The sequence below is a fragment of the Spea bombifrons genome, chromosome 11, assembly GCF_027358695.1.
Source record: "Spea bombifrons isolate aSpeBom1 chromosome 11, aSpeBom1.2.pri, whole genome shotgun sequence".
Taxonomy (NCBI): domain Eukaryota; kingdom Metazoa; phylum Chordata; class Amphibia; order Anura; family Pelobatidae; genus Spea; species Spea bombifrons.
The window spans coordinates 7,409,204-7,429,140 of NC_071097.1; the positions used below are offsets into that span (position 1 = coordinate 7,409,204).

At 42.4% G+C, this 19,937-nt stretch overlaps 1 protein-coding gene across 1 annotated transcript; it reads left to right on the forward strand.

The window, feature by feature from the left end:
• Window positions 1–2,837: 2,837 nt before the first annotated feature.
• On the forward strand, window positions 2,838–17,695 carry LOC128469002 (nucleolar and coiled-body phosphoprotein 1-like). Its single transcript, XM_053450804.1, has 3 exons — window positions 2,838–3,143; window positions 3,585–3,640; window positions 17,492–17,695. Exons 1-3 carry the CDS (start codon window positions 3,033–3,035, stop codon window positions 17,634–17,636), a joined length of 312 nt encoding a protein of 103 aa, XP_053306779.1. The 5' UTR covers window positions 2,838–3,032; the 3' UTR covers window positions 17,637–17,695.
• The last annotated feature ends 2,242 nt before the right edge of the window (window positions 17,696–19,937 follow it).

Sequence of the window (19,937 nt, forward strand, 5' to 3'; positions counted from 1 at the left end):
AGCAATACTGATCAACATGATAGAGGTTACAACTTAAATTAGAAAAGGGTGGGGGGTGAGTGGGGTGTCGTAAATAATAGGGCTGGAGGTGAGAAATGCAGAGAGGTAGAGAGATAACCACAGTAAAACATCAAAGATGATAACAGCAATTAGACACACATTGGATGTAGGGCTGTAGTTGGCCGATTATTTTTTCGATTAATCGGATAAAAAATGCAATTTTTTTAAATTTAAAATAATGTAATAAAAAAAACGTACAATTTACACTTTCATCTCTTTATTGTAAGGGCCTCTCTCTAGTCACCTTCTTATTTTACTGACATAATAATAAAAGCTACAAGAACCCAAACACAGTGTTTCTCAAACTAGGTTTTAATACAAAGTTATTAGTAAATATTAATTCATATGTTAACTATTTTTAAAAAGCCTTGTTTATATTTTCTCTTATTTACCAAACTGCCCCCAGTTATGCACATCTGACCCCCAGCTTGCCACTCTTCCCCATATATGTCTTATACCTCCTATATGCCAGAGATTCCACTGTGCCCCTGATATGCCACTGTGCCCCTGATATGCCTTATACTCCTTATATGCCAGTGATATGCAACTGAGCCCCCTGATATACCTTTTACCCCCAGATATGTCTTATGCCCCCCTGATATGCCTAATATCAATATGCCACTCGCCCCCCATTTATGCCTTATACCTCCCTATATGCCACTGTGCACCCTGATATGCCACTCCACCCCCCATAAATGCCCTGCACCACCCTGAAATTCATTATACTCCCTGATTCACCACTCTGCCTCCCCCAGATATGCCACTCTGAAATTCATTATACCCCCCATACACCACTCTACCTCCCCAGATATGCCATTCTGCCTCCCTGAAATTCATTACACCCCCATACACCACTCTGCTACCCTGAAATTAATTATACACCACTATAACTAACCCATATACCACTCTGCCTCCTCCCCCCTCCCATACACCACTCTGGCCCCTCCCATCCACCACTTTGCCCCCTCCCATACACCACTTTGCCTCCTCCCCCCTCCCATACACCACTTTGCCCCCCCCTCCCATACACCACTTTGCCTCCTCCCCCCCTCCCATACACCACTTTGCCTCCTCCCCCCCTCCCATACTCCACTCTGCCTCCTCCCCCCTCCCATACTCCACTCTGCCTCCTGTCAGCAACGGAGGTTCACAAGACACCAGGGAGCCGGGTAGAGAGGCATAGTGGTGTATGGGAGGGGGAGGAGCCAGAGTGATGTATGGGAGGGTGGCTCCCATACACCCCTCTGACTCCTCCCCCCTTCCCATACACCACTCTGCCTCTCTCCCGACTCCCTGGTATTTTGTGAACCTCCGTTGCTGACAGGCACTTTCACTGCAGCTTCATAGAAGCCTCAGCGTAAGTGAAGGGCAGTAACGGAGGCTGTCTGTGCGATACAGACCCCCACCGGCTGACAGAGAGGATGATCCTCTGCAGGAGACCTGCAGGGACAGGGGGGAGAGGGCTCTTCGGTCTCCACATGAGTGTGGGGACCTGGCACAACACCTCCCTGCTGTCTGATCGCTCCATGAGAGCGACGGTGCAGCGTTAACCCCTTCAATTCCACAATTGTGTATAACACATTCGTGGCATTGCAGGGGTTAACATTTAAACATTATAAAAAAAAACAACAAAAAACAGCACTGACTTGAAAGTCCAGGGTGCTTCCAGGTCAAATGCTGTGAGTTTAGTAAGTGGGCTGATGATGATCAGATCACTCCTAACCAACTGTTAGTTTAAAAAAAAAAATCCTGCCTCCTAACTTTTTTTAGCTGGCGCCTAGATTAACAACAAATTTGTCAAGCCCTGGCTTATACCCCCTGATATGCCACTCTTCCCCCCAGATATGCCTTATACCCCCAGATATCAGATATGCATTACACCCCCCCAGATATCAGATATGCCTTATACCCCCCAGATATGTCACATGCCCTCCTGATATGCTTGGTGTCGAGTGGGTGCCGCCAGTAGATGTCTGCATGATGCGCATAGACAAACCTCTACTGGTTTCCGGCACTTTTGCTGGAACTTCTATGACTGAGCAGCAGAAGCCCCGGCGGAAGTGCTAGCAGCAGTGGAAGATATCTGCGCAGACGTTCACCGGCTGCCAGAGAGGAGGAACCAGGTCCCCTGCAGCGCTCCGGGGTCAAACCGCTATTTGAGTTCGGATTACAAGAGGAGGGGTATTTTTCAGAAAAAACCCTCATCTTATATTCAATAAAATCGATTCAACTAATCGGTTATGAAAATCATTGATTTTGGATTAGTTGTTGCAGCCTTAGGCTATTGAAGTTAGATGGATCAATGATTAGCGACCAAAAAGGTTATTAACCAGTGGTCAAATAGCATTTTATTATGTTAAATATATATATTATATATATATATATATAGTATTTTTTTATATGTAAAGGGTACTGACATCGATTAGGGAGACCGATCAATAATCAGTGACCTAAAATGTCACGATTGTGGCAACATTTTTTTTTGCATGATGTACCAGGTGTGTCACAGGACCAATGAGCACACTTGGACATGACGTACCTGGTACATCACCGGACGTTAAGGGGTTAAGGACTCCCCAGAGTGATTATATTTATCATAGTGAGAGGCAGCATGCCTTTCAAATATAGTGCTGCCCTTCTGCCAGTTAGAACATCATAAGCGATCAGATGTTGCTGGCTAGCCATGCGGTTAAAAAATATCTGCATGTTGGAGGTATGTTAGTGTGTGTATCCATTAGTGTGTATGTTAGTATGTTACTATGTGTGCATAAATGTTACTGTGTGCAGGTGTATTAGTATGTGTGTTTTTGAGGAGCTTGGGCCCCCCTAAAACATTCACAGGGGGACTCCGGCATTTTTGTTATGCTACTGTAGCAACCACGCATTGCTGTTGCCTACACAAGCAGGATCTTGTTTGATCATGATGTAATGCAAATGTAACTTTTTTTTGTAGTAAGACCTGAGGTGGAAATATGTCAAAACAGGTTGTTGTACCTTGTGACCTCTTCCCCCCTGTGCTGCACTTTCTTCTGGACAACCAGTTCACAGATGCAGCTAAAGAGTTCACTAGAGCTACAGGCGTGGTGAGTGAGTTATACAATGTGAGATGAAGTATCATGTCGACGATAACAGGATGATATTGGTCGCCACTGTTCTCATGGACAGGTTTACTAGAGCAAGCGTGTCATAACATTGAAATAGTGTTTTAAACTTAACATTGTAGACCATTTTTAAACAGTTTGTAGTATAATACGTTCTCATACTAAGAAACACAAAAACATATCTTAACGATTTCAGCATCTTAGAACATCAAATTTTATTCTGACAAAAATGACCACAAAGTGGTAATAGATTGCGAGTGATTAGCAGGTTACTAGATGCTTTCTTAAAATAGGATATGAAATTGGCTGATAATTATGAAGTGCTTCTGCAATTCAGCAGTTATAACAATTCTCCTTTTACTTTCATCTAAAGTAAATCTCTTGAGGTATTCAGCAAAGGTAAATTTTCACTTTCACTTTCAGAAAGACAATGATCCCTGTCCAGCTTCTCTGTTGGATATATACAGTTACTGGGTGAAGTAAGTAATTTTAATATTTTCCCTTTAGAGACTTTTTGCATATATCATATAGTGAAACGCATAGACCATCAAGTAAAAAAGGATATATTGTATATTGAAACGGATATATATCAGGGGTCAACAAGTTTGGTTTAGATATAGGAGCCAGGCAAAAATGTAGGAGCCCGTTTTTTACCTTCCCAATCAGGTTTTTGTTTTCATATATTGCCCCTAGTCTGCAGTTAAATATGCCTTATATCCCCCTATATGCCACTCTGCCCCCAAGATATGCATTATACCCCCACATATGCCACTCTGTCCACCAGATATGCCTTATACCCCCTACATGCCAATCTGCCCTCAGATATGCCTTATGACCCCCAATATGCCCTGTACCCCCCTATATGCCATTCTGACACCAGTATGCCCTATACTCCTATATGCCACTCTGACCCCCTATATGTCACTCTATTTCCCCCAGATATGCCTTTTGATCCCCAAGATATGCCACAACCCCCAGATATGCCTTATATCCTCATGGCATGGAGGCTTCCGTGACACCACCCTATTTGCCACTCTGCCTCCCTGATATGCCTTACTACCCCCTATATGCCACTCTGCCCCCTTCGCCCCCAACTGGCCGATGCATCCCTAGACTTGCCACCCGTGTTCCAGACTTCCTGGTATCTAGCGGGGCAGCCAGTAGATATCTGCGTGATGCTCGTAGACAGTCTCTGCTGCTACCCGGCACTTCCGCTGAGGCTTCTATGACTGAGCACCAGAAAGTCATGTCACGCCGGCGCTCCGTAGCCCCAATGGAAGGGTCGGGTAGCAGTGGAGGTTGTCTGCGCACATCGCACAGACGTTCACCGGCTGCCAGAGAGGAGGATCCAGGTCTCCTGCAGATCATAGGAAATTAGATATGATCAAAATAAACACCTGACCATCACTTCAACAGGGACTTTTGTGACTCTGAATTCTAAATATATTATGGATGTACAATATGTAGTTGTTCCCCCCTGCTGTAGCTATAACAGCTTTCACTGTTCTGAGGAGACTTTCCACAACATTATGTGTTTCTGTGGGAATTTTTGGCCATTTATCCAGGCATTTTTGAGGTCAGGCACTGATGCTGGACAAGAAGGCTTGGGTGGCAATCTCTATTCCAGTTCATTCCAAATGTGTTTTTTTTTAATTTATTTATTTTACATTTTCCTTACAAAATATAAATACAGTAAAATGAGTATAATAGATTATATTTACAAGACACATCCTTATAGTTTATAAAATATATAACTTGTATAATTTGTCCCATATCATGCATGCAAGCAGGATAGTTTTTTTGGTATTCAATTTATAATCTGCATAGTTTGAGTAGGCTTCTATTACCGTATTGGCCCGAATATAGGCCGCACTTTTTCCCCCCACTTTAAGTCTTTAAAGTGGGGGTGCGGCCTATATTCGGGGTCTAGCGCCGGGCAGGCAGCGGGGTTAGGATACAGATCCCCCGCAGCGGTGCAGGGGACCTGCATCCTACTGTCTGATACGCTCAGACAGCCTCCCCTGCCGGCACTTTCCACGGGGGGAGTACCGGTACGGGAGGTTGTCTAAGCGCATCGCACGGACGTTCACCGGCAGCGGCGATGCGCCGTTGCCGGTGAACGTGCGCACGATGCATTCTAACCCCCCGACTTACCAGGGCAGACTCCCGGGTGTCTTGCAGGGCCGGCGGAAGACATCTACGCAATACGCGTATACAACTTCCGGTGCCGGCACCGGGAGTTGTATACACGATGTGCATAGATGTCCCCCTCCGGCCCCGTAAGACACCCGGGAGTCAGCTCTGGTAAGTCGGGGGGGGGTTGACAGAGTGGCAGCATATCTCGGGGAGGGGGGGAGGACAGAGTGGCAGCATATCTCGAGGGGGGGGAGAGGACAGAGTGGCAGCATATCTCGGGGAGGGGGAGAGGACAGAGTGGCAGCATATCTCGGGGGGGGGAGAGGACAGAGTGGCAGCATATCTCGGGGGGGGGGAGGACAGAGTGGCAGCATGTTTTTTGGTGCTTTTTTAAAGAAAAAAACTTTTTCTTTAAAAAAGCACCAAACTTTTAGGGTGCGGCCTATATACGGGGGCAGCCTATATCCGAGCCAATACGGTACTTTCATTAACTCCGGCAGTGATATCTTAGGTTCTTCTAGAAACACCAAGATGTCATCCGCGTATAAACTAATTTTACTTTCCAGTGTCTTTAGTCTAAAGCCATGTATATTCTGATTTTCTCAAATGTCATAAGCAAGGGGCTCAATCGTCAGTATATAAAGCAACGGTAATAAAGGGCATCCCTGTCTCGTGCCATTCTTAATTTCAAACCATTCTGCTTCTATTCCTGGGCCAATCGTCCTCGCAGAGGGACAGGTGTATAAGGCCATAATAGCCTTATATATATTCCCACATATTCCAAATGACTGTAGTGTGTGCTCCAGGAAATCCCATCTGACCCTGTCAAAAGCCTTCTCGGCATCTAAAGACAGGGCCAGAATAGGAGTATTTAGCCGCTGTGATACATCCAAAATGTCGATGACTCTTCTAATATTATTTTTAGATGATCTACCTGGGACAAAACCTGATTGATCTCGCAAAATTAAATCCGCGATTATTCCTTTCAGTCTTTTTGCTAATATTGCTGCATATACTTTCATATCCCCATTCAGAAGCGAAATTGGCCTGTAATTTGAGAGAATCTCCGGATCTTTATTAGGCTTTAGGATAGGTACTATATTAGTTCTCAACTTAGCCGGGGGGAAAGTCCCCTTTGCTGTTACTTCATTGAAAATCTTAGTGAGTTTTCCTGCCAGCAGGTCCTTAAATATTTTGTAGAATTTGTTACTAAACCCGTCAGGTCCGGGCGCCTTATAAATTTGGATTCCATTTATTACTTTTTTTACTTCCTCTATATCTATTGGTTTATTAATATCCTTTAATTGTTCTTCTGAAGTTTTAGGCAATTTCCTATTAGAGAAATATTCTTGAGGCTGATTTTGTTCTTTTCTCGTTAAATTATACAGAGTTTTATAGTAGTCGTTAAAGGCTGCGCCAATTCTCTTGGGTGTAAGATAACTCCCCCTTTGATCTAATCCTACTGATTCTTTTGGATTGTTTTTTTACCTTTTAATTTATTTGACAGCAATGTCTGCTCGATTGCTATTGTAATACCAGTTAATTCTTAAGTAATGTAAGTTTTTATTCTTTTCTTTGATAAGAAACTCATTTATTTTATTTTGGATCTCACCTAGTTGTTTAGTTTTAAATGCAGTTGGCGAATACTTATTTTCTTGTGAAAGTCTATAGAACTTCAGATATAACTCTGCTAAGGATTCTCCTCTAGCTTTCTTCAGCATAGTACCAAGTTTAATGAAGTGACCTCTAATTACGTTAGAAGAAGTGACTTCCTCACTCTCGTTTTCAAGAAAGTATTTCTCTGTTATGTCCTTTATATAATCTCTATTCTCCTTTTTAAGTAATATATTTTCATTTAGGCGCCAGTTTGTTCTTTTCTTTATATTTTGAGGTAGAATATCAAGCACTATTACGTTATGGTCTGACCAAGTTATGTCTTGTATCAGCTCCTTTTTAATTTTCCTAACCATTGCATCATCTCCTAAGAATAGATCAATTCTGGAGTAGGATAAAAATGTTTTTGAAAAACAAGTAAAGTCCATCTCCTCAAGAGGATAGATTCGCCATAAGTCTGAGAGTCCATAACTTCTAAGAATTTTCTTAAATTGGAGCGCTTGCGTTTTTATATTTCTATCCGGAAGTTCTAAAAGTTTTTTAATCTATGTATTTTCCCAAATAGATTATTGAAAAATTGGTATAAATCTCGCCTTGGATCTCGGCTATCAGGATTAATACTCTAGCTTCCTCATCAGCCTCTTGATAAATTATTTTTATATCTAATTCATCACTAATAAGGAGTGCCACTCCTCTTTTCCTGTTATTTTCTAACAAAGAGCAAAACACATGGCTAAACTTCTTGGGAATAAATCTCTTACTGTCTGATTTTTTTCCAATGAGTCTCTTGTAGGAAAACAATATGTGCCCTTTCCTTTCTAATATAGTCAAATAATATTGAGCGCTTATTAGGGGAATTTAGGCCCTGGGTATTTATTGAAATAATCTTAACCATAATTCTTATTTCTTTGATTCTTAGGGTTTCCTTCTTTACACATCTCAGATAACAAATAATAAACATTTAAACATGCTCTGAAAAATACCCCTCGTCTTATAATCAGGGTCGTCTTATAATCAGACCTCAAATAGGTCTGATTATGAGACTAAGATCCAGATCCCCCGCAGCGATGCAGAGGACCTGGATCCTCCTGTGTTAACCCCCCCCCCAATTTACCGGTGCTTCTGAGTCCCCGGTGCTTAGTCCGGGCTGCGTGTAGAGCTCTACGCGATACAATCGCGTAGAGCTCTACACGCTTCCCGGACCAAGCACTGGGGACCCAGATGCAGGGGACCTGGATCCTCCTGTGTTAACCCCCGACCCAACTTACCGGTGCATCTGAGTCCCCGGTGCTTAGTCCGGGCTGCGTGTAGAGCTCTACGCGATATGGAGGGGGGGGGGCATAACACAGGAGGATGCTGGGGACCTGCATCCTCCTGTGTTATGCCCCCTCCAACTTACCGGTGCTTCTGAGTCCCCGGTGCTTAGTCCGGGCAGCGTGGAGCTCTACATGCTGCCCGGACTAAGCACCTGGGGCTCAGATGCAGGGGACCTGGACCCTCCTGTGTTATGCGCCCCCCCAACTCAGAAGCACCGGTAAGTTTGGAGGAGGGAGGGAGTGTTAAATGGGGGGGTGTAAGGCATTTCTGGAGGCAGAGTGCTCTGTGAAATGCCTTTTAACCCCTTTAATGCCACTCTGCCTCCTGAAATGCCTTAAACCTCCCTATATGCCACTCTTCCCCATAATATGCCTTTTAACCCTATGCCAGAGTGGCATATAGGGTTAAAAGGCATATCATGGGGCACAGTGGCATATAGGGTTAAAAGGCATTTTATGGGGCACTGTGGCATTTAGAGGGTTAAAAGGCATATCATGGGGCACAGTGGCATATAGGGGGTATAAGGCACTTCTGGGGCAGATGTGTATAACCGGGGGGCAGGTTGGAAAATAGAAGGAAATAAAACCAAAATATTTTTCTCAAGCATAGCTTTTATTAAAAAAAGTGGTTAAATGAATTAACATTTACTGGTAAAACTTTTTTCCTATAGGGTCGTCTTATATTCAGGCTTTTTCTTTTTTTCCTAAATTAATATTAAGATTTGGGGGGTTGTCTTATAATCAGGGTCGTCTTATTATCGAGCAAATACGGTATTTTAAAAATAAAACATTTTCCCGGTTTTCTATATAATTTATAAGATTTACTTCTATACTCCGTGGTATCAACCCCCTACCACGGTTAAAGCATACCATATTCCCGAAAATTTAAGGATGTGGTTTAGCCGCGAGGCCGGTATCCGCACAACAAAAGAAAAAAAAAGTCTAATAGTGTAACGTACCTGGCTGCCGGTTCCTCCGGGTCCGCGGATCTTCAGCCGCCGCGGAGAAGAGGGAGACCGCCGGCTTCATCTCAGCAGCATCAGCCGCCACGGAAGAGGGGGAGACCCCCCACCTTGCCGCAGCAGCCTCAGCCACCACGGAAGAGGGGGAGACCCCCCACCTTACCGCAACAGCCACAGCCGCCGCGGAGAAGGGGGAGACCCCCCGCCCTACCACAGCAGCTTCAACCGCCGCGGAGGAGAGGAAGACCCCCCTCCTCCGCAAGACAGCTTCTGCCGCCGCGAGGACGGGGAAGACCCCGCAACTCCACACGGCAGCCGCTGCCTTCTGGAACCTGGTCCGGTCCTGCCGCGCGTACACGCTCTTCCGCACGCCACCTAGTGGCGCCAGCCGGTACTACCGGTCCTTTTAGAAATTTGAGATCTCGCCAACCCCAAGATGGCCGCGGACCGGAAGTGACGGAACGGCATTTTGAATTTGTGGCGGGAAAATGCTAATTGAAGTCTGCACTTCCTCTTTCTATTTAAGAGCCTCAGAAACCTTCCAGCCTTGCCTTCTGATGGTTGTACCTATCTTGTATAGTGTCATCTCAGTACGCGTTCCTGTTGATTTCCCGTTACCGACCCGGCTTGTTCCTGTTACCGATTCCTGGCATCTGACTCCGGCTTTCATTACGACTATCCTGACTTCTGGCTTCCTGACCTCGGCTTACCCTGCAACGATCCTGACTTCTGGCTTCCTGACCCTGGCTTGCTCATTGGCTATTCTATACTGGACTCTGGTGTTCTGTCTATTGGACTTGCACACGCTGTTCTACCTGATTACAGGTTCTACCTTACGCTGTGACAAATAGCTCTTAAAAGTGTTTTCCAGTTTATTGTATATATTGTGTGTGCTTATTAATTTACCATTACATATATATATATATATCTCATACTTACTAGCTATTTTGTACCCATCCATTCCCCCTTTTTAGAAAGTGTCAACTTTTGTGAGATTTGTGAGCTTTATCTAAATTTAACCGTGTAATGTCTCTTAGACGTATTTCCCAGTTTGATATATACTTTTGTATGTGCCTATGTGTAGTTTTATATATATATATATTCCATACTTACTAACTATTATATACCCGATTTTCTTCTTTATCTAATGTGGGAGAATCCTATTTTCCTTTTTATAAAGTGTCAGCTATTCCAAAAAAAAAAAAAAAAAAAAAAAAAAACCTTTAATAGCCCTTAAGATGTATTTTCCAGCCTAATATATATATATATATATATATATATATATATATATATATATATATATATATAATTTATGTGTGCTTATATTAGTTACCCTTACATATGTATATCTCATACTTTTATGCCCTTCCAATCCATATATCACCTTCTTATAAAGTGTCAGCAAAAAATTTATATACTATGAATAAATTTTAACAGTGCAGTATCCCTTATAAGTATTATTTATATCAACTATATCTTAATATTTCCCAATAAAGAATATAATTATGTATACCTGTGTGTAACTTTACATATAAATACGTCATACTTACTGAGTATTATGTACCTGAGTCCCTTCTTTATTTAGTATGGAACATCAAATTTCCCCATATTATATTATTTATTTGTGAGCTTTATCTAAATTTAACCGTGTAATGTCTCTTAGACGGATTTTCCAGTTTGAGATATACTTTTGCATGTGCCTATGTATAGTTTTTAGGGCTGCAACTAACGATTATTTTAATAATCGATTAGTTGGCCGATTATTTTTTCGATTAATCGGATAAAAAATGCAATTTTTTTAAATTTAAAATAATGTAATAAAAAACGTACAATTTACACTTTCATCTCTTTATTGCAATGGCCTCTCTCTATTCACCTTCTTATTTTACTGACATAATAATAAAAGCTACAAGAACCCAAACACGGTGTTTCTCAAACTAGGTTTTAACCCCTTAAGGACCGGGCTCATTTTTCGTTTTGTACCCTGTGGGACCGAGGCTGTTTTGACACTTTTGTGGTGCTTGTGTTCAGCTATAATTTTCTCCTCACCCATTTAGTGAACCCACATAAATTATATATTGTTTTTTTCAGGACAAGATGGGCTTTCTTCAGATACCATTATTTTGATCGTATCATCTTATTTACTATAAAAAAAATAAAAAAAAACATGGTGAAAAATTGAAAAAACACATTTTATGACTTTTATTTGAACAATCTTTTACTCACCTAAAAAAGCAAATAAAAAAACTAGCTAAATAGATTCTACTACTTGTCCTGAGTTTAGAGATACCCAATGTTTTTATGTTTTTTTGCTGTTTTTTGTAAGTTATAGGGCAATAAGTACAAGCAGCGTTTTATGATTTCCAAATCGTTTTTAACAAATCTGGTCAGTCTGCCTCCATCTCCTCTTTGGAACATCTTTGAAGCTTGTTAACTCAATTTAACCCATTCAAACCATATATTTTTGAAAACTAGACACCCCAGGGTATTCCAAATGATGTTATTTTAACCCTTTCCATGCACCAATTATAGAACTACACTTTGTCAAACTTTGTAATACTAATTTTTTTTATTTTTTTTTCCACACAAATTGTACTTTAGTTATATATATACAGGTTCTGGTATATGTCACTATCAAACAACACCCCAATATGTGTTCAGGAACATCTCCTGAGTACAGCGATACCCCACATGCATGGGTTTGTCAGATTGTTTGGCTGGTAAAAGGCTACTTTTGGGGCATGCGTAATTCAGGTGGTCACTTGGTCATTCTGCCTCCATCTCCTCTTTGGAACATCTTTGAAGCTGGTTAACTCAATTTAACCCATTCAAACCATATATGTTTGAAAACTAGACACCCCAGGGTATTCCAAATGCTGTTATTTTAACCCTTTCCATGCACCAAATATAGAACTACACTTTGTCAAACTTTGTAATAGTAATTTTTTTTTATTTTTTTCACACAAATTGTACTTTAGTTATAGATATACAGGTCCTGGTATATGTCACTGTCAAACAACACCCCAATGTGTGTTCAGGAACATCTCCTGAGTGCAGTGATACCCCACATGCATGGGTTTGTCGGGTTGTTTCAGATTTAAAATGCCACATTTGGGAAGTGCGCTTTTTTTCTCCATTTTGGTCAGTCTGTACCTATGCCCTATCTTTGAGCTAGGCCACTCCAATTTACCCCATCAGCCATTTTTTTTATATTAGACACCCCTTGGGTATTTGAAGTGCTTTTATTTTAACTCTTTGTTGAGATTTTTGAGAAATTTTAGCACTTGCTCAAAATTATAAACTTTATTTTTTTATTTTATTTTTTTTTTTTAATACTTTTTTTATTTTTTTTTTTTTTTGCTGGTACTGGATGGTTCATCTAGTGACATCATTGCATAATTATTTTTAAATGTTAGCACATTTTTTTAAAAAAAATGTTTCCATTTTTTTTTTTTTTTTTGAATATTTTACTAATCACATAGTGATTAGAAAGCTGGGCTCCATTGACTTGCATGGTTGAATGCAGCACCTGTATTCAACCAGCAAGTGGAGCCAGAGTTCTCTAGAGGGTCTGGAGACCATCTAGCTAACTCTTTCATCTTTATTGTTTATTTTCCCGGGCCGGCCCCATCTTGCTGATAGCGAAGAACACCGGCAGCTGCGGCTGTGACCGCTCTCTGGAGCGGTCACAGCCCACCCAGAGGTAAGTGTTTGGTGTCGCTGGATGCCTCCTGATCGAGGCATTCCAGCGACACCATTTAAGTTTAGGAGGCCATCGTTGATCGCCTCCTAAACGCTTTTAAAACGGGCGTCCGCCGCCATACAATGTATGGCGGCTGTTCGCGGTCCGGGGAGGGGCCAGACATGGCCCCCGATGCCGATCTCGGCCTTGCTGAATGCCTCGACATCGACATCATTTTTTTGATTTACCAAACTGCCCCCGGTTATGCACATCAGACCCCCAGCTTGCCACTCTGCCCCCATATATGCCTTATACCTCTTATATACCAGATTCCACTGTGCCCCCTGATATGCCACTGTGCCCCTGATATGCCTTATACTCCTTATATGCCAGTGATATGCAACTGAGCCCCCTGATATACCTTTTACCCCCAGATGTTTTATGACCCCCTGATATGCCTAATATCGATATGCCTTATACCCCCTATATGCCCTGAAATTCATAATACCCCCATACACCACTATAACTCACCCATACACAACTTTGGCTCCTCCCCCTCCCATACACCACTCTGGCTCCTCCCCCTCCCATTCTCCACTCTGGCTCCTCCCCCTCCTATACTCCACTCTGCCTCCTCCCCCTCCCATACTCCACTCTGCCTCCTCCCCCCTCCCATACTCCGAGTGGAGTATGGGAGGGAGGAGGAGGCAGAGTGGAGTATGGGAGGGGGAGGAGGCAACGGATCTTCACTAGACAAGGACTTTCACTGCAGCTTCATCGAAGCCACAGTGTAAGTGAAGTGGAGTAACGGAGGCTGTCTGTGCGATGCAGACACTCACAGGCTGACAGAGAATCATCCTCTCTGTCAGCTGGTGGGGGTCTGCATCGCACAGACAGCCTCCGTTACTGTCAGTAACGGAGCCGGGTAGAGAGGCAGAGTGGCGTATGGGAGGGGGAGGAGCCACAGTGGTGTATGGGAGGGTGGCTCCCATACACCCTTCTGACTCCTCCCCCCTCCCATACACCGCTCTGCCTCTCTACCCGGCTCCGTTACTGACAGTTCACTTACACTGCAGCTTCATAGAAGCCACAGTGTAAGTGAAATGCAGTAACGGAGGCTGTCTGTGCGATGCAGACCCCCACCAGCTGACAGAGAGGATGATTCTCTGTCAGCCTGTGAGTGTCTGCATCGCACAGACAGCCTCCGTTACTGCACTTCACTTACACTGTGGCTTCTATGAAGCTGCAGTGAAAGTTCTTGTCAGTAACGGAGCCGGGAGAGAGGCAGAGTGACGTATGGGAGGGGGAGGAGTCAGAGAGGTGTATGGGAGGGGGGAGAGAGACGGAAGTGAGAGACCGGCCGACAGTGAGGGGAATCCAGGTCTCCTGCAGCGTTGCGGGGGATCTGGATTCCGGTGTTATAATCCGATTTCTGTTTGAGATCGGATTATTATAAGGAGAGGAGTTTTTCAGAGCATTTGCTCGGAAAAAAACCTCTTTTTATAATCGATAAAAATCGGTTCGATTAATCGATGATGAAATTTGTTGCCAACGATTTTCATAATCGATTATTAACGATTTTATCGATTAGTTGTTTCAGCCCTAATAGTTTTATATATATATATATTCCATACTCACTGACTATTATATACCCAATTTCCTTCTTTATCTAATGTGGGAGAATCCTATTCTCCTTTTTATAAAGTGTCAGCTATTCTGAAAAGAAAAAAAAAACAAAAACTTTCGAATTCGTCTCTTTTCCCTTTCACCCCTTCCCCTTCCTTTTTTTGCCGCTCATATTTAATAACTATTACATCAGATATATGCTTGTTGTTCCAGCCATTTCCTAGCGGCTTCAGGGGAAGCTAACACACTCAGTTTTGTCATCTAATACAGGACTCGACAAATCCCAGGTCGCCATGGCGACAGAGAATTTTGTCTTGGCGCCTAGGTTTTGTCAGCCTCTTACATCCAGAAAAAATTGTGGATGTAAGAGGCTGAGTCACCACACGGGGGCGCTGCTGTCTGCCCAGGAGTCTGGGCAGACAGCACAGCCACACAGAGCCCACCCCCGAGCCCACGGAGTGATCCTGTAGGCTGAAAACACGGTTGCTGGAAAACCAGCAATCGTGTTTTCAGCTGCCACAGGCAGCTTCAGGGAAGGGGGTTGTGTGTTGATTGGGCCCCCACACAAGTGTGGGGACCTGACCCAACACCCCCCTGCTGTCTGATCGCTCCATGAGAGCGACAGTGCAGCGTTAACCCCTTCAATGCCGCGATCGTGTCATTTAGGGGTTAATTCCCGTTTTGTACGGGGCTCTGCTGCTGGTGGTCTGCCTGGAAGCCCAGGCAGACCAGCAACAGCAAAAACTAGCCCCCACAAGCCCTTTGACGATTCCTGTAGGCATGGAAGCCTACAGCAGTCATCAGAGACTCCCCCTGCAATGACTGGTCTATAGACCAGCAATTAAGTCCCAGCTGCCAGAGGCAGCTTCAGGGACAGGGGGAGAGGGTTCTTTGGTCTCCCCATGAGTGTGGGGACCTGACACAACACCCCCCTGCTGCCTGATCGCTCCATGAGAGCGACAGTGCAGCGTTAACCTCTTCAATGCCACAATTGTGTATGACACATTTGTGGCATTGCAGGGGTTAACATTTGTTCCCACAAGCTTGTGGGGACTAAATATCAGTCAATGCTGTGCTCCAATGGAACATCACCATCGAAAGAGTTAAAAAAAAAATAAAAAAAAATTAATTAAAAAAAAATAAAACAGCTGTCAAACGCTGTGATTTTAGTAAGTGGGCTGATGATGATCAGATCACTCCTGACCAACTGTTAGTTTAAAAAAATCCTGGCTCCTAACTTTTTTACCTGGCGCCTAGATTCACAACAAATTTGTCAAGCCCTGATCTAATATAACAACAATTTTAGCTGCAAAACCCCATTTATATTTTATATTGTGTTTTCTTAATATTAAAGTAGCCGCAGAAAAGGCTTTTCTATCTTTTCTGGTTTGGAACGATAGATCTTGAAAAATCTTAATATCCCGGTATGGACCTTCTTTTAATTTGGAGGCTTTTGAATGGCAGCTGATTATAACGTCTCTCGTAGCTTTGAGCGGTGCGGAGCTTGGTTTTGGTAGCCTATTGTACCGTATTTGCTTGATTATAAGACGACCCCCCAAATCTGAATATTAATTTAGGAAAAAAAAGAAAATAAGACGACCCTATAGGAAAAAAGTTTTACCAGTAAATGTTAATTCATGTAAACAATTTTTTTTAATAAAAGCTATGATTGAGAAAAAATATTTTGGTTTTATTTCCTTCTATTTTCCAACCTGCCCCCCCAGTGATGCACATCTGCCCCAGAAATGCCTTATACCCCCCATATGCCACTGTGCCCCATGATATGCCTTTTAACCCTATATGCCACTGTGCACCATGATATGCCTTTTGACCCCCTATGTGCCACTCTGCCTCCAGAAATGCATTATACCCCTATATGCCACTCTGGCATTAAGGGGGTTAAAAGGCATATTATGGGGCAGAGTGGCATATAGGGAGGTTTAAGGCATTTCAGGAGGCAGAGTGGCGTATAGAGAGTTAACAATTTTTGTTACATTCCTAAGGGCCATATCCATCCCTTACATATAGTACACAATAGGATAGTATCTTTTATACTTATGGCTTAACGGGTTTGGGGGTTGTGAACAGGGGCAGGATGTTTATACCTTTTAGATGTTGTGTTAGGGCAATGGGATGTAAGGGTTATATTTATTTTTTTTAATTATTATCTTTTTTTTAATAAACTGTTTTAATTTTTTTTATTTTATTTGTTGTATTTTTTTTTTTAAATACATAGAATAGAAAGGTAAGGTAGAAGGGTTGAACTCGATGGACTTAGGTCTTTTTTTAAACCTTCTGAACTATGTAACTATGTAACTATTTGCACTTTTATCAGTGCAGTTTGGTTTTGAGGTCCTCTTATGAACATGTTATTATTGCCAGTGATGTTACAATGACTTAGCTCACTTTATTGTTTACTTTTTATTATTTATTGTATTTTAGTGATTTTTTTATTTTATTTTTTTTTTATTGTTAACATGGTTTCTCACTCTCCTCCCTGCGACCCCCCTGCACTGATCACACTGTGATCTCTATGCAAATCCCCATAGACTTGCATAGAGATCACAGTGTCTGTGATCAGTACCTCATCGGACCCTGCAGGAGATATCCTGTCTTCTCATGAACTTCCGGGTGACGCCCCCCCTTCCTTGGATCCTGCAAAGCCACCGATCGTGGCGAAAACGCAGAGATCTCGGCATTGCAGCAATTAAACGGCAGCCCATACATGTACGGGCTTTGTCACCAATGCGGTGCATCGTTACCCTGTACATGTACGGGCTTTGTTGTTAAGTCATTTTACTGACTATTAGTAAAAGGACAGTTATCAGATGGAATTAACAAGTCAGTAACAGGATTCCGTTTTCTAAGCAAGTAAGACTGGAGTCTGTAGTAGCTATAAATATAGTGAGAACAACCTAACTGTTTACTCAAGTCTAATGGGTTAATTTATCTATACTATATATTGGAAGTAAGTTGTTTTTGTTTATTTTAAAGGTCAGCAAATGCAAACGAGATACATCCATCTGCCAGTGGTGCCCCTGCTAAGAGGCCTGTGAAAGACTATTGCAGCAGTGAGGACAGCTCCTGTGAAGTTAAAGAGCCGCCTGCTAAAAGCCCTGGTAAACAATTACTTAGTTAGTGGCTTGGATTTAGAAACAGACAGTAGTGTGTGATACTCTTTAAGCTTATAGACTATTGTTTGTTTCAATTACTCATACTATTTCATTAGATTGTAAGCTCTCGAGGAGGGCCCTCAAAAGCCCACCATTCCTGACTGGAACTTTGTATAAAAGTACCATAAGGCTAGATAGCAAGTTCATGGACAGGGTTCTCCTGATGTGTCTGTATGTATTAATGTAAATTTGTCATGTGTTTTAACTTCCCCACTTACATTGTACATTGCTGTGTAATTTGTTGGCGCTTAATCAATAAAATAATAATAATGATCCTACTGTCAAGGGAATTGAAAGAGCCTACAATTCTACTTTTTACCAAGACTTGAAAGGAAATGTCTGATAGTGTAGTAGATATCGTGTCTCATCTAGTATTTTGTAACAAATTTTCATTGTAACACCAAATTGCCTTTAGTGTTTGTTCTATGTCCTTGATCTTATGGTACTGTTTAACTTTAGCACTAGGGCACACATATTTAATCCATATGTACCAGTGATTTTAGATTGTTTTGTGCAAAACTTAAATTGGTTAGTGGTAATTTATGAGATTCTGTTTTCGCTTGACCAGTTTATTTGATTAATCTTAGCTATTGGACCTTCTGGAGAGAAAAGATGTGCAGCCAAATTTGCCCAACCTGAAAAAGCAGGAAGCAGCAGTGATGGCTCCACTGATGAAGAGGATGACAAGAATCCTCCATCTGTGAGATGTTGCATTGCATTACCAGTCCTTTTATATTCCGACTAGGATTTATTCCATTGCAGTAATAGCTAAACTATTATGAGGAACTCTGTTCTGTTGTCTGGTTTTCACACATTTTCCTGGTTGAGCTATGATGAATGTACCTCGTTGAATGTTGGGGAATAATTTTTTACCAAAGTATATAAGGCAAACATGTAAAAGCAAATACGATAGAGATATATCTATCTCTATCTCTCTCTCTCTCTCTCTCTCTCTCTCTCTATATATATATATATATATATATATATACCGTTTTTGCTCGATTATAAGACGACCCCCCAAAATCAAAATATTAATTTAGGAAAAAAACAAAAAGCCTGAATATAAGATGACCCTATAGGAAAAAAAGTTTTACCAGTAAATATTAATTCATGTAAATATATTTTTTAAATTTCCTTTTATTTGCCAACCTGCCCCCCCCAGTTATGCCACTCTGCCCCATGATATGCCTTATACCCCTATATGCCACTCTGGCATATAGGGGGTTAAAAGGCATATCATGGGGCTGAGTGGCATATAGGGGGTTAAAATGCATTTCTGGAGGTATATATGCATATCATGGGGCTGAGTGGCATATAGGGGGTTAAAATGCATTTCTGGAGGTCCAGAAATGCATTTTAACCCCCTATATGCCACTCAGCCCCATGATATGCCTTTTAAACCAGCATGTACTGGCTGCCTTGGCTTGATAGGAGTGTGATTGCTGCTAACAGCAATCACACTCCTATCAAGCCAAGGCAGCCAGTACATGCTGGAACCTGGGGATGATAGTAGTGGGATTACAGCCTCCCTATGCCATGCTACAACCCCCACCCCCCTTACACATCCATGCTATCACACACAAACACACATTCACAAACATTTAAATACTCATTCATTCCATTAATCACACATACTTCACACATTAATCACACATACTTACCCAAAAACCCTCCCCCACCCCCTTACCTGAACTGCAGATCTCTCACTCGAAGACTTCTGCAAGGGACCGGCTGTACGAGCAACTGCTCTGGCCCCGCCCCCAGAGGAGGGAGGGGGAGATAGAGTTCTGTGAGGAAGCTACAAGCTTCCTGTCCTCCTGCTTCTAACGGAAGAGACGCTGCTCGCGACCGGTAAGCAGCATGGCCCCAGCCATTTTTTTGGGGTCTGATTAGAAGACGACCCCGATTATAAGACGAGGGGTATTTTTCAGAGCATTTGCTCTGGAAAAAACCTCGTCTTATAATCGAGCAAATACGGTATATATCTATAGATATATATATATATATATATATATATATCTCTATATATATCTCTACATATATATCTATCTATCTATCTATCTATCTATCTATCTATATATATATATATCTCATTCTGCCGGAGAAGAGGATCCAGGTCCCCTGCAGCGCTGCGGGGATCGGGATCTTAGTCTTGTTGTCTGTCTACAAGACCAAGATCCAGATCAGCCACAGTGCTGCACGGACCTGGATCCTTCTCTCCGGCAGCCAGTGGAGGTCTGTGCAATGTGCGCAGACAACCTCTGCTA